This window comes from Leuciscus leuciscus (genome assembly GCF_965113295.1).
Source record: "Leuciscus leuciscus genome assembly, chromosome: 8".
NCBI lineage: Eukaryota > Metazoa > Chordata > Actinopteri > Cypriniformes > Leuciscidae > Leuciscus > Leuciscus leuciscus.
Genome location: NC_138732.1, coordinates 26,933,040 through 26,946,712, shown reverse-complemented (window position 1 = coordinate 26,946,712; position 13,673 = coordinate 26,933,040). Strand labels below are relative to the sequence as shown.

General features: G+C 42.4%; 2 protein-coding genes across 2 annotated transcripts; both read left to right on the top strand.

The window, feature by feature from the left end:
• The first annotated feature begins 4,331 nt into the window (after window positions 1–4,331).
• On the top strand, window positions 4,332–6,060 carry LOC309504894 (ladderlectin-like). Its single transcript, XM_082178183.1, has 6 exons — window positions 4,332–4,602; window positions 4,725–4,800; window positions 5,014–5,120; window positions 5,369–5,488; window positions 5,661–5,772; window positions 5,867–6,060. The coding sequence occupies exons 2-6, from the start codon at window positions 4,743–4,745 to the stop codon at window positions 5,950–5,952; spliced, it is 483 nt and encodes a 160-aa protein (XP_082034309.1). The 5' UTR covers window positions 4,332–4,602; window positions 4,725–4,742; the 3' UTR covers window positions 5,953–6,060.
• Window positions 6,061–9,903: 3,843 nt separating this feature from the next.
• Window positions 9,904–11,631, top strand: LOC309504825 (ladderlectin-like). The gene is made up of 6 exons (XM_082178115.1): window positions 9,904–10,173; window positions 10,296–10,371; window positions 10,585–10,691; window positions 10,940–11,059; window positions 11,232–11,343; window positions 11,438–11,631. Exons 2-6 carry the CDS (start codon window positions 10,314–10,316, stop codon window positions 11,521–11,523), a joined length of 483 nt encoding a protein of 160 aa, XP_082034241.1. The 5' UTR covers window positions 9,904–10,173; window positions 10,296–10,313; the 3' UTR covers window positions 11,524–11,631.
• The last annotated feature ends 2,042 nt before the right edge of the window (window positions 11,632–13,673 follow it).

Genomic DNA, 13,673 nt, shown 5'->3' with positions numbered 1-13,673 from the left:
AAGTGAAGTTGCAGCCCTCAACTGATGTTGATGTTGTCATGTTGTGTTTTGGCCTGATGCTCCACCCTCCACCTATCTTCTTCTTCTTTTTCTTTCGGCTGCTCCCATTAGGGGTCGCCACAGCGGATCATCCGTCTCCATACCACCCTGTCCTCTACATCTGCCTCTTTTACACCAACTACCTGCATGTCTTCCCTCACCACATCCATGAACCTCCTCCTTGGTCTTCCTCTTTTCCTCCTTCCTGGTGGCTCCATCCTCAGCATTCTCCTACCAATATAATTCATGTCACTCCTCTGCACATGTCCAAACCATCTCAATCTCGCTTCCCTCACCTTGTCACCAAAACGTCCAACATGCGCTGTCCCTCTAATGAACTCATTTCTAATCTTGTCCATCCTCGTCACTCCCAACGAAAACCTTAACATCTTCAGCTCTGCTACCTCCAGCTCCGCCTCCTGCCTTTTACTCAATGCCACTGTCTCTAATCCATACAACATCGCAGGTCTCACCACAGTCCTATAAACTTTTCCTTTCATTTTTGCAGATACTCTACTATCACAAATCACTCCTGTCACTCTTCTCCACCCACTCCACCCTGCCTGCACTCTTTTCTTCACTTCCCTAACACACTCTCCATTACTTTGCACTGTTGACCCCAGGTACCTGAACTCCTCCACCTTCTTCACCTCTTCTCCCTGTAACCGCACCACTCCACTGCCCTCCCTCTCATTTACGCACATGTACTCTGTCTTACTCCTACTAACTTTCATTCCCCTCCTCTCCAGCACGTACCTCCACCTCTCCAGGCTCTTCTCAACCTGCTCACTACTCTCACCACAAATCACAATATCATCCGCAAACATCATATTCCAGGGAGACTCCTGTCTGACCTCGTCCGTCAACCTGTCCATCACCACTGCAAACAGGAAAGGGCTCAGGGCCGATCCTTGATGCAGTCCAACCTTCACCTTGAACCAGTCTGTCGTTCCTACTGCACACTTCACTGCAGTCACACTGTCCTCATACATGTCCTGCACCACCCTCACATACTTCTCTGACACACCTGACTTCCTCATACAATACCACAACTCCTCTCTTGGCACTCTGTCGTACGCTTTCTCTAAATCCACAAATACACAATGCAGCTCCTTCTGTCCTTCTCTATACTTTTCCATCAACGTTCTCAAAGCAAATAAGGCATCTGTGGTGCTCTTCCTCGGCATGAAACCATACTGTTGCTCACAGATGGTCACCTCTTCTCTCAGCCTGGCTTCCACTACTCTTTCCCATAACTTCATGGTGTGACTGATCAACTTAATTCCCCTGTAGTTACTGCAGTTCTGCACATCTCCCTTATGCTTAAAGATCGGTACCAGCACACTCCTCCTCCATTCCTCAGGCATCCTCTCACCTTCCAAAATCTTGTTAAACAATCTGGTTAAAAACTCCACTGCCATCTCTCCTAAACATCTCCATGCTTCTACCGGTATGTCATCTGGTCCAACCGACTTTCCACTCTTCATCCTCTTAATCGCTGCTCTCACTTCCTCCTTACTAATCCTATCCACTTCCTGCTTTACTAACACCACATCATCCAACCTTCTCTCTCTCTCATTTTCCTCGTTCATCAGCTGCTCAAAATACTCCCTCCATCTTCTCAACAAACTCTCCTCACTAGTCAACACATTTCCATCTCCATCCTTTATTGCTCTAACTTGCAACACATCCTTCCCAGCTCGATCTCTCTGCCTGGCCAATCGGTACAAATCCTTTTCTCCCTCCTTAGTGTTCAACCTCTCATACAGCTCCTCGTATGCCTTTTCCTTGGCTTTCGCCACATCCCTCTTTACCTGTTGCCGCATCTCCTTGTACTCCTGCCTACTTTTCTCATCACCCTGTCGATCCCACTTCTGTTTTGCTAACCTCTTTCCCCTTATGCTCCCCTGCACTTCCTCATTCCACCACCACGTCTCCTTGTCTTCCTTTCTATTTCCGGATGTCACACCAAGTACCTTTCTAGCTGCCTCCCTCATCACTCCTGCGGTAGTTTCCCAATCATTCAGCACCTCTTCACCACCACCGAGCCTCTGTCTGACCTCTTCCCTGAACCTCACACTACAGTCTTCCTCCTTCAGTTTCCACCATCTTATTCTTCTTTCAGTCCTTACTCTCCTCCTCTTCTTCTTCACCTCCAAAACCATCCTACAGACCACCATCCGATGCTGTCTAGCTACACTGTCCCCTGCCAACACCTTACAGTCTCCAATCTCCTTCAGGTTGCATCTCCTACATAGAACATAGTCCACCTGTGTGCACCTTCCTCCACTCTTATAGGTCACCCTATGATCCTCCTTCTTCTTAAAATACGTATTCACCACTGCCATTTCCATCCTTTTAGCAAAATCTACCACCATCTGCCCTTCCACATTTCTCTCCTTTAGGCCATACCTACCCATAACCTTCTCATCACCTCTGTTCCCCTCACCTACATGTCCATTAAAGTCTGCCCCAATCACCAATCGTTCATTTCTAGGTACACCATCTACCACTTCATCTAATTCACTCCAGAATCTTTCCTTCTCCTCCATCTCACAGCCGACTTGTGGAGCATAGGCACTGATGACATTTATCATCATCCCTTCAACTTCCACCTTCACGATCATCACCCTATCAGAAACTCTCTTCACCTCCACTACACTCTTACTGTACTCTTCCTTCAGAATCACCCCTACACCATTTCTCTTTCCATCCACACCATGATAGAACAGTTTAAACCCACCTCCAATGTTTCTGGCCTTACTCCCTTTCCACTTTGTCTCCTGAACACACAACATATCTACCCTTCTCCTCTCCATCATATCAGCTAACTCTCTCCCTTTACCAGTCATAGTGCCAACATTTAAAGTACCAACCCGAACCTCCACTCTCCTACACTTCTCCTTTCCCTGCCGCCTCTGTAGACGTCGTCCTCCTCTCCTCCTCCTCCTTCGGCCAACAGTAGCCCAATTTCCACCGGTACCCTGTTGGCTAACGATACCTGTGGCGGTCGTTGTTAACCCGGGCCTCGACCGATCCGGTATGGAATTCTTATTCGTGACCCGCATATTTGATTTGGCACATGTTTTACGCTGGATGCCCTTCCTAACGCAACCCTCCCCATTTATCCGGGCTTGGGACCGGCACTAAGAGTGCACTGGCTTGTGCCTCCCTAATGGCTGGATTCCACCCTCCACCTATCTACTAATCACAAAGTCAGTAGTGTTTCGACATCCGAGTTGCCAGCTCTGCTCTATTTACCACAGCTGCAGCTACAAACGTGTCGGATAAAAAATGTCTAACGTTACGAAACCTAAAAGACCTCGTTATGAATCCGAAATACGTTGTGACAAAGTCCGAAAAAAAACTTGCTGTGTAGGACTCGTCACTTGACATTGGAAGCTCCTTGTAGCAGCCTACGTTCCTGCTGGATCCTGCAGCCTAACTGGCAACCTCGAGTCAGGGGGGAGGGGGAGGGGGAGGGGATACACCGCTCTACAGTAATTTGAAAGTGATTGCAGTACCAGTTTTGGCCACAATCTTACATACGGTTCCTTTAACTCAGATATTTCACACTTTTTTTTTCATGTTGTTGCAAGTTTTAAAGTTGAAAGCAGATAGAAATAGGCCTTCACTCACACACACACACACACACACACACACACACACACACACACACACACACACACACATATACATATAATGCACATTTGAAAAACTTTTGTTATATATAAAAATAAAATGTATATTTATTTGCAACAGTTGTGTTAACAGTAATAAGACATTTCTGTCTTAAAGGGGTGGTATAATGCCCTTTTCACAAGATGTACACAAGAGTTAGGTGAAGTTTTAGCTCAAAATAGCATGTTAAAATTGTCCCTTTTTGAGGGTGAGCAAAAACGCACTGTTTTTGTGTCTGTCCCTTTAAATGCAAATGAGCTGCTGCTCCTGGCAAAGGGGGCAGAGCTTCAAAGTGTCCTTTTACCTCACACAGACATGCACTGAAAATTTCGGGGTATGTAAATTTTAGGGTTTGTGATGTCACTAACCCGGGAGGAATCCTTAAAAAGCAATTTCTTCAAAAGAAAATATCTCCCTTTGCTTTGAACTTAACGTTGTAACTTTGCAGATGTTTATTCTCAAACAGTAACATTACACACTAGCCTAACTAAAGTTAAAAAAGTGAAATCATAATCAACCACCCCTTTAAGAACAGCTGATAGACGCCGTGCTGCGTTGTCATGGGAACATCCCAGGTGAAGATAATGAGGAAGTTACGGTTTCTAAACCGTGAATTTTTAGGGCCGTGATATTCAAATGCGATTGTTTTCAGCCGCCACATTTATCAACGTCGATCCGATCATTCGTACGATGGGACTGTCTGTATTCGAGTGTTTCATGAATCACACCTGAACCCTGTCGTAAGATGATTTCTGCGCTCGGATCTACGTTAGATTGATAAATGAGGCCCAATTAGTAAAGTAGGCTATAAAAGCAGGGCTCTTTCTGGAACTTAACAAACACTTCCTCTGAGATTCTGAAGGCAACAATCTGAAAAGCAAGGTGAGTTGTTGGAACAGAAACCTACAGAATAACATTTGCTTTGTCTTTAAAATACACTGCGATTCCACAGTGTGCAGCATTTGAGTGCAGACATTTAACTTTACCTGCTTATTCGTTTTTAGCTTCATTTCAGGTTCATCATGGCAATGCTGAGAAGTCTTCTGCTTTTTGTTATCTTCTCCATGGGGAATGCAAACGGTAACCAAAACATTTAATTGTAAAAACGCTTTCAAATTTAAATGCATTCTGGGACTGTACAAGATTCCATTTACTGATATTTGCATGATTAATGAAGGATTTTCAGTGTCAAAGTACAATTACTTTTTAATCTTATTTTTTTTGCCATATAATCACACAAACTTGAAATAAGCAACATAATAAAATGCTAAATATTACAAAATCCCCATTTAGTTAGTGAATCCACAAATGGTTTAGGAAGATGTCCACGTGGATGGAAAAATTATGAACGCCGGTGCTACAAGTACTTCTCTAAATCGGTTTCCTGGATCGCAGCAGAGGTAGTGTATTATACAACAAAGCTATTTGGACAACACTTTATATTAGGTGTCTTTAAGTAGTTTGGTACAATGTATTGTGTTGATGTAAGATGCTTTTGCTGGGATATGGGTACGGTTAGGGACAGGTTTGATGGTATGGTTAGGTTTAAGGGTGGGTTAACACTGGGTCAACTGATTAATCCTAGATTAGTAATTTATGCTTTCTGCTAAAAAGATTAGATTTTGTAATGAGAAATCTGTCTCTTCAGAGAAACTGTCAATCTTTTGGTGCGAATCTCGCATCTGTGCATGATCAACCAGAGAATGATTTCCTGCTGAGTCTGTTGCCTTCCACAAGAACTTGGGTTGGTGCTCATGATGGTGAACAAGTAAGTTAAATTGTGTGCCCTAAAGAAACCTATTTGTTTGTCTAAACTGAAATTTCTGCTTTAATCAAAGGCAAAGTTTCTAATGAAGATGGTTTGACTTCAAAGCTGAACTTAATTGGCTTACGTCTGACTCAGTAGTGCACTTTTTGTATTCATTCTCTTCACTTATTAGGACGGAGAGTGGTTGTGGAGTGATGGAACTGTGTATGACTATACCAACTGGTGCTCTAGAGAACCTAACAATGCTGGTGGACCTGAGAACTGTTTGGAGATCAACTGGACCTGTCAGTGCTTTTTTTATTTTTTTATTTCACTATGCCTTAAGTTGAACACCACTGTAATGATCAGGGTAACTGATTTCATTATTCCACCCTACAGCTAACCGTTGCTGGAACGATGCATCCTGTTCAACCTCACTGAGCTATATTTGTGAGCTCACATTCCGTCATCCTGGTCCACTTTGACTTTGATTGGATTACATTTACTCTTTCTGATCTTTACAAAAATGTTGTTCTGAAATTCAATTTCTTTTCACTGAAACACTCCTCAAATAAAAGCATTGAATCAAAGCATGTGAATTGTGGACAATCAAATGTGTATATTGCATAGCAAGGTTTTTGGATATGGTTAGTAGAATGGCATTTAATGATCTCAGGGAAGGGGTTTAAGCAAGCGCATACAGCGGCTTCATCGACAAACACTAGGAGACGTGTTTCCTATATTGGATTGTAAGCAACTCTTTGTTTTCGGTCTTACTAAAATGTGGATCATGATGCTGGAATTCACCATGATCTTTACATGGTATTCTGGCTCAAGTCCAAACCCCATGGTAATACCATGTTACACTCTGGTATTTGTTGAATCTCGCATGTATAATGTAGGCAAATGGGAGTCTTATTTTTGGTAAGAACCTGTTGGTTGCAATCCACAGGATTCCTATGCAGTTTAGAAAAGTATGGGACTTGGTCATTTCCAGGTATGGAAAAATATTTGCATTTCCAGACTGTTGCCCCTATTTAGTTTCTATAATAGAAAATTAAGAATTTATTGACCCATTTATCATTGTTTTCATGGCAGCTGTTTAGTGATTCTCAAACGAATGAACTTTTTCATTATGCAAAATTGCAGGTTATAAGTGTTTTGGGTTTCTTATGTTACTGTATGCATGCAACAAACATGACATTTTAAAGTCTAGCCTAGGTTCTCAGATACTGTATTGCCTTCACGTGTCACTGAATTAACCATTAACTATTCACCTGAACAGTTTATGATGTTGTATATGGTATCGTTGTAATCCTTGACCATCAGAACATAGGGGTAGACATCACATTTTACATGTTATCATGTTTGGTTCAGGAGATATGATACAAAATACAAAATTTGGTTGTGGTGGAAAGTAAAATGGCCGCAACAAGGCGTTTTTGCGATGGCTCCATTTCTGAAAATGTTCAGGGCACCAAACTGTACAAGTATACCAAGTTTCACCTCAAATTCTGCACATATTACCTGGACTATTTGTTGAATTGAACATAACTACTTTCTGGTGTAGGCTTATACAAAAACAAGTAGATGTTGGTTGGTTCATAAGCCTGCAAAATCCAACACCTTCGGTGCAGCTTTGACCCCTGAATTAATTATATATTTTTTAAATAAACATTTTATTAGGTACAAATTACTTTTTTGATGAAGGTTAAACGTATAACTGACCATTTAATAATGAATTAATATCTGACAATTATGCCTATTGTGGGTCTGTGTTTATTCATATAGCAGCCTAGTCATAACTCATAAACTCCTATTCAGCTATATATGATTTATATTAATGGTACCTTTAATGATCTCTATCACACAAACACTATAATTCCAAACCTCCGTTTTGGAACCAAAAGTTGAGGTTATTCGCTTACTTACCCTTAAACATACCCGGATATGTCACATATCCATTCACACAAAACATTGCAAATGTCGCCTGCAGGAACAGAGGGGACTTGATGCAGAACACGGCACTTGGGGGCAAGGCCTCCAAAGAACTCTCCCCTCCTTTTGGATGGTCCGTAGAACGACCAGGCTGGGCTGGAACGAACGACTGGGCAACATTCGTGACTCATAGTCTTCGCGCTTCTGTGCCTCAGAGAAACGCTCAGTAAATTACTCCAAGGCGTCACCAAAGAGGCCGGAGGGAGTGATTGGAGCCTTTATTTTTTCAGCCAGATGAGCCCTGAACTTGCACGGCTTGGACTGCAAGCTGAGGTCCGCGCCAAGAGATGAAAGGATCGGCACAGATGCATGGCGTACAGAGCCATGGGCTTCCGCACGCCGATTGGGGTGCAGGCCACAACTTAACCACGTGCTCATTGAAGTCGTGGAAGAACGGAGTCCTCCTCCTCAAAGCAGCCTGGCGGCGGCCCGACTGGTATACCTAGGAATCCGGTTTACTCTTGGTATTTTGACTCGTCTGAAGCATTTCACGTCGAGTCCAGCGCGTCCGCGAAAAGGACCGGTGGAACGTGGCGACGGCAGAGGACTATGACCCCAGGCCTCGTCGTCACCGTCGTTTCTGGCTGGGGGACAGCCCATTAGCGGCTCCCTGGTGGCAGTGGACCTCAACGCCGTAATAGTATGAGCAAAAACCCTTCCTGGTTCTCAAGTGCGCACCGGAAGTCCAAGAAGGCCGCGTTGGCATGGGCGTGGGCCGGGCCCAGGCAGGCGGCGTAGTACTCGTAGGTGTGGGGCGGGTCGATGGGGCCCGCACAAATCCTGCAAAGGTTAGCCATTGGATTAGAGGAAGAAAAGGTAACTAGTCCTCAGGTGCAACTTCAACGATGACAGCGTGAATAAAAAGATTTTGACGCAATTGTCGCACCATGCATTTTATAATGCCCGCAAGCCTGTCAGTATTTGCATACTTCGCGACAATTGGCCAGTTGTTCCAAGCTGCCGTTAGCCTATAAAATTTCAACAAAAGTGGAGAAGGGAGGAGTTCCCGCAGCATCAGCTGACGCAGTGTAGACGTTACCGCTCTCGAAAGGGAACCCAAAACCAAATGTCACAGTATCTCTTTGTCACAACCCTGAAAGTTGAAGCATGGGTTAATAACATGAGCACTTAAAGGAACCGTATTTAAGAAATGTATTTCAATTAATCATAAAATGGCCCTGATATGTCACTAGACATTAAGAAATCATGTTCATTTCAAATACTTATATTACTGACAACAGTAGTCCGGCCAGGATATTGTCATTTAAAAGTGAAGTTGCAGCCCTCAACTGATGTTGATGTTGTCATGTTGTGTTTTGGCCTGATGCTCCACCCTCCACCTATCTACTAATCACAAAGTCAGTAGTGTTTCGACATCCGAGTTGCCAGCTCTGCTCTATTTACCACAGCTGCAGCTACAAACGTGTCGGATAAAAAATGTCTAACGTTACGAAACCTAAAAGACCTCGTTATGAATCCGAAATACGTTGTGACAAAGTCCGAAAAAAAACTTGCTGTGTAGGACTCGTCACTTGACATTGGAAGCTCCTTGTAGCAGCCTACGTTCCTGCTGGATCCTGCAGCCTAACTGGCAACCTCGAGTCAGGGGGGAGGGGGAGGGGGAGGGGATACACCGCTCTACAGTAATTTGAAAGTGATTGCAGTACCAGTTTTGGCCACAATCTTACATACGGTTCCTTTAACTCAGATATTTCACACTTTTTTTTTCATGTTGTTGCAAGTTTTAAAGTTGAAAGCAGATAGAAATAGGCCTTCACTCACACACACACACACACACACACACACACACACACACACACACACACACACACACACATATACATATAATGCACATTTGAAAAACTTTTGTTATATATAAAAATAAAATGTATATTTATTTGCAACAGTTGTGTTAACAGTAATAAGACATTTCTGTCTTAAAGGGGTGGTATAATGCCCTTTTCACAAGATGTACACAAGAGTTAGGTGAAGTTTTAGCTCAAAATAGCATGTTAAAATTGTCCCTTTTTGAGGGTGAGCAAAAACGCACTGTTTTTGTGTCTGTCCCTTTAAATGCAAATGAGCTGCTGCTCCTGGCAAAGGGGGCAGAGCTTCAAAGTGTCCTTTTACCTCACACAGACATGCACTGAAAATTTCGGGGTATGTAAATTTTAGGGTTTGTGATGTCACTAACCCGGGAGGAATCCTTAAAAAGCAATTTCTTCAAAAGAAAATATCTCCCTTTGCTTTGAACTTAACGTTGTAACTTTGCAGATGTTTATTCTCAAACAGTAACATTACACACTAGCCTAACTAAAGTTAAAAAAGTGAAATCATAATCAACCACCCCTTTAAGAACAGCTGATAGACGCCGTGCTGCGTTGTCATGGGAACATCCCAGGTGAAGATAATGAGGAAGTTACGGTTTCTAAACCGTGAATTTTTAGGGCCGTGATATTCAAATGCGATTGTTTTCAGCCGCCACATTTATCAACGTCGATCCGATCATTCGTACGATGGGACTGTCTGTATTCGAGTGTTTCATGAATCACACCTGAACCCTGTCGTAAGATGATTTCTGCGCTCGGATCTACGTTAGATTGATAAATGAGGCCCAATTAGTAAAGTAGGCTATAAAAGCAGGGCTCTTTCTGGAACTTAACAAACACTTCCTCTGAGATTCTGAAGGCAACAATCTGAAAAGCAAGGTGAGTTGTTGGAACAGAAACCTACAGAATAACATTTGCTTTGTCTTTAAAATACACTGCGATTCCACAGTGTGCAGCATTTGAGTGCAGACATTTAACTTTACCTGCTTATTCGTTTTTAGCTTCATTTCAGGTTCATCATGGCAATGCTGAGAAGTCTTCTGCTTTTTGTTATCTTCTCCATGGGGAATGCAAACGGTAACCAAAACATTTAATTGTAAAAACGCTTTCAAATTTAAATGCATTCTGGGACTGTACAAGATTCCATTTACTGATATTTGCATGATTAATGAAGGATTTTCAGTGTCAAAGTACAATTACTTTTTAATCTTATTTTTTTTGCCATATAATCACACAAACTTGAAATAAGCAACATAATAAAATGCTAAATATTACAAAATCCCCATTTAGTTAGTGAATCCACAAATGGTTTAGGAAGATGTCCACGTGGATGGAAAAATTATGAACGCCGGTGCTACAAGTACTTCTCTAAATCGGTTTCCTGGATCGCAGCAGAGGTAGTGTATTATACAACAAAGCTATTTGGACAACACTTTATATTAGGTGTCTTTAAGTAGTTTGGTACAATGTATTGTGTTGATGTAAGATGCTTTTGCTGGGATATGGGTACGGTTAGGGACAGGTTTGATGGTATGGTTAGGTTTAAGGGTGGGTTAACACTGGGTCAACTGATTAATCCTAGATTAGTAATTTATGCTTTCTGCTAAAAAGATTAGATTTTGTAATGAGAAATCTGTCTCTTCAGAGAAACTGTCAATCTTTTGGTGCGAATCTCGCATCTGTGCATGATCAACCAGAGAATGATTTCCTGCTGAGTCTGTTGCCTTCCACAAGAACTTGGGTTGGTGCTCATGATGGTGAACAAGTAAGTTAAATTGTGTGCCCTAAAGAAACCTATTTGTTTGTCTAAACTGAAATTTCTGCTTTAATCAAAGGCAAAGTTTCTAATGAAGATGGTTTGACTTCAAAGCTGAACTTAATTGGCTTACGTCTGACTCAGTAGTGCACTTTTTGTATTCATTCTCTTCACTTATTAGGACGGAGAGTGGTTGTGGAGTGATGGAACTGTGTATGACTATACCAACTGGTGCTCTAGAGAACCTAACAATGCTGGTGGACCTGAGAACTGTTTGGAGATCAACTGGACCTGTCAGTGCTTTTTTTATTTTTTTATTTCACTATGCCTTAAGTTGAACACCACTGTAATGATCAGGGTAACTGATTTCATTATTCCACCCTACAGCTAACCGTTGCTGGAACGATGCATCCTGTTCAACCTCACTGAGCTATATTTGTGAGCTCACATTCCGTCATCCTGGTCCACTTTGACTTTGATTGGATTACATTTACTCTTTCTGATCTTTACAAAAATGTTGTTCTGAAATTCAATTTCTTTTCACTGAAACACTCCTCAAATAAAAGCATTGAATCAAAGCATGTGAATTGTGGACAATCAAATGTGTATATTGCATAGCAAGGTTTTTGGATATGGTTAGTAGAATGGCATTTAATGATCTCAGGGAAGGGGTTTAAGCAAGCGCATACAGCGGCTTCATCGACAAACACTAGGAGACGTGTTTCCTATATTGGATTGTAAGCAACTCTTTGTTTTCGGTCTTACTAAAATGTGGATCATGATGCTGGAATTCACCATGATCTTTACATGGTATTCTGGCTCAAGTCCAAACCCCATGGTAATACCATGTTACACTCTGGTATTTGTTGAATCTCGCATGTATAATGTAGGCAAATGGGAGTCTTATTTTTGGTAAGAACCTGTTGGTTGCAATCCACAGGATTCCTATGCAGTTTAGAAAAGTATGGGACTTGGTCATTTCCAGGTATGGAAAAATATTTGCATTTCCAGACTGTTGCCCCTATTTAGTTTCTATAATAGAAAATTAAGAATTTATTGACCCATTTATCATTGTTTTCATGGCAGCTGTTTAGTGATTCTCAAACGAATGAACTTTTTCATTATGCAAAATTGCAGGTTATAAGTGTTTTGGGTTTCTTATGATACTGTATGCATGCAACAAACATGACATTTTAAAGTCTAGCCTAGGTTCTCAGATACTGTATTGCCTTCACGTGTCACTGAATTAACCATTAACTATTCACCTGAACAGTTTATGATGTTGTATATGGTATCGTTGTAATCCTTGACCATCAGAACATAGGGGTAGACATCACATTTTACATGTTATCATGTTTGGTTCAGGAGATATGATACAAAATACAAAATTTGGTTGTGGTGGAAAGTAAAATGGCCGCAACAAGGCGTTTTTGCGATGGCTCCATTTCTGAAAATGTTCAGGGCACCAAACTGTACAAGTATACCAAGTTTCACCTCAAATTCTGCACATATTACCTGGACTATTTGTTGAATTGAACATAACTACTTTCTGGTGTAGGCTTATACAAAAACAAGTAGATGTTGGTTGGTTCATAAGCCTGCAAAATCCAACACCTTCGGTGCAGCTTTGACCCCTGAATTAATTATATATTTTTTAAATAAACATTTTATTAGGTACAAATTACTTTTTTGATGAAGGTTAAACGTATAACTGACCATTTAATAATGAATTAATATCTGACAATTATGCCTATTGTGGGTCTGTGTTTATTCATATAGCAGCCTAGTCATAACTCATAAACTCCTATTCAGCTATATATGATTTATATTAATGGTACCTTTAATGATCTCTATCACACAAACACTATAATTCCAAACCTCCGTTTTGGAACCAAAAGTTGAGGTTATTCGCTTACTTACCCTTAAACATACCCGGATATGTCACATATCCATTCACACAAAACATTGCAAATGTCGCCTGCAGGAACAGAGGGGACTTGATGCAGAACACGGCACTTGGGGGCAAGGCCTCCAAAGAACTCTCCCCTCCTTTTGGATGGTCCGTAGAACGACCAGGCTGGGCTGGAACGAACGACTGGGCAACATTCGTGACTCATAGTCTTCGCGCTTCTGTGCCTCAGAGAAACGCTCAGTAAATTACTCCAAGGCGTCACCAAAGAGGCCGGAGGGAGTGATTGGAGCCTTTATTTTTTCAGCCAGATGAGCCCTGAACTTGCACGGCTTGGACTGCAAGCTGAGGTCCGCGCCAAGAGATGAAAGGATCGGCACAGATGCATGGCGTACAGAGCCATGGGCTTCCGCACGCCGATTGGGGTGCAGGCCACAACTTAACCACGTGCTCATTGAAGTCGTGGAAGAACGGAGTCCTCCTCCTCAAAGCAGCCTGGCGGCGGCCCGACTGGTATACCTAGGAATCCGGTTTACTCTTGGTATTTTGACTCGTCTGAAGCATTTCACGTCGAGTCCAGCGCGTCCGCGAAAAGGACCGGTGGAACGTGGCGACGGCAGAGGACTATGACCCCAGGCCTCGTCGTCACCGTCGTTTCTGGCTGGGGGACAGCCCATTAGCGGCTCCCTGGTGGCAGTGGACCTCAACGCCGTA

Excerpts from the sequence above, each read along its gene's own strand:
- LOC309504894 (XM_082178183.1), top strand. The coding sequence starts at position 4,743 with ATGGCAATGCTGAGAAGTCTTCTGCTTTTTGTTATCTTCTCCATGGGG. Across the intron at positions 5,121-5,368 it reads TTTCCTGGATCGCAGCAGAG|AGAAACTGTCAATCTTTTGG; the intron begins GTAGTGTATTAT and ends CTGTCTCTTCAG. Across the intron at positions 5,489-5,660 it reads GTGCTCATGATGGTGAACAA|GACGGAGAGTGGTTGTGGAG; the intron begins GTAAGTTAAATT and ends TTCACTTATTAG.
- LOC309504825 (XM_082178115.1), top strand. The coding sequence starts at position 10,314 with ATGGCAATGCTGAGAAGTCTTCTGCTTTTTGTTATCTTCTCCATGGGG. Across the intron at positions 10,372-10,584 it reads CTCCATGGGGAATGCAAACG|TTAGTGAATCCACAAATGGT; the intron begins GTAACCAAAACA and ends ATCCCCATTTAG. Across the intron at positions 11,060-11,231 it reads GTGCTCATGATGGTGAACAA|GACGGAGAGTGGTTGTGGAG; the intron begins GTAAGTTAAATT and ends TTCACTTATTAG.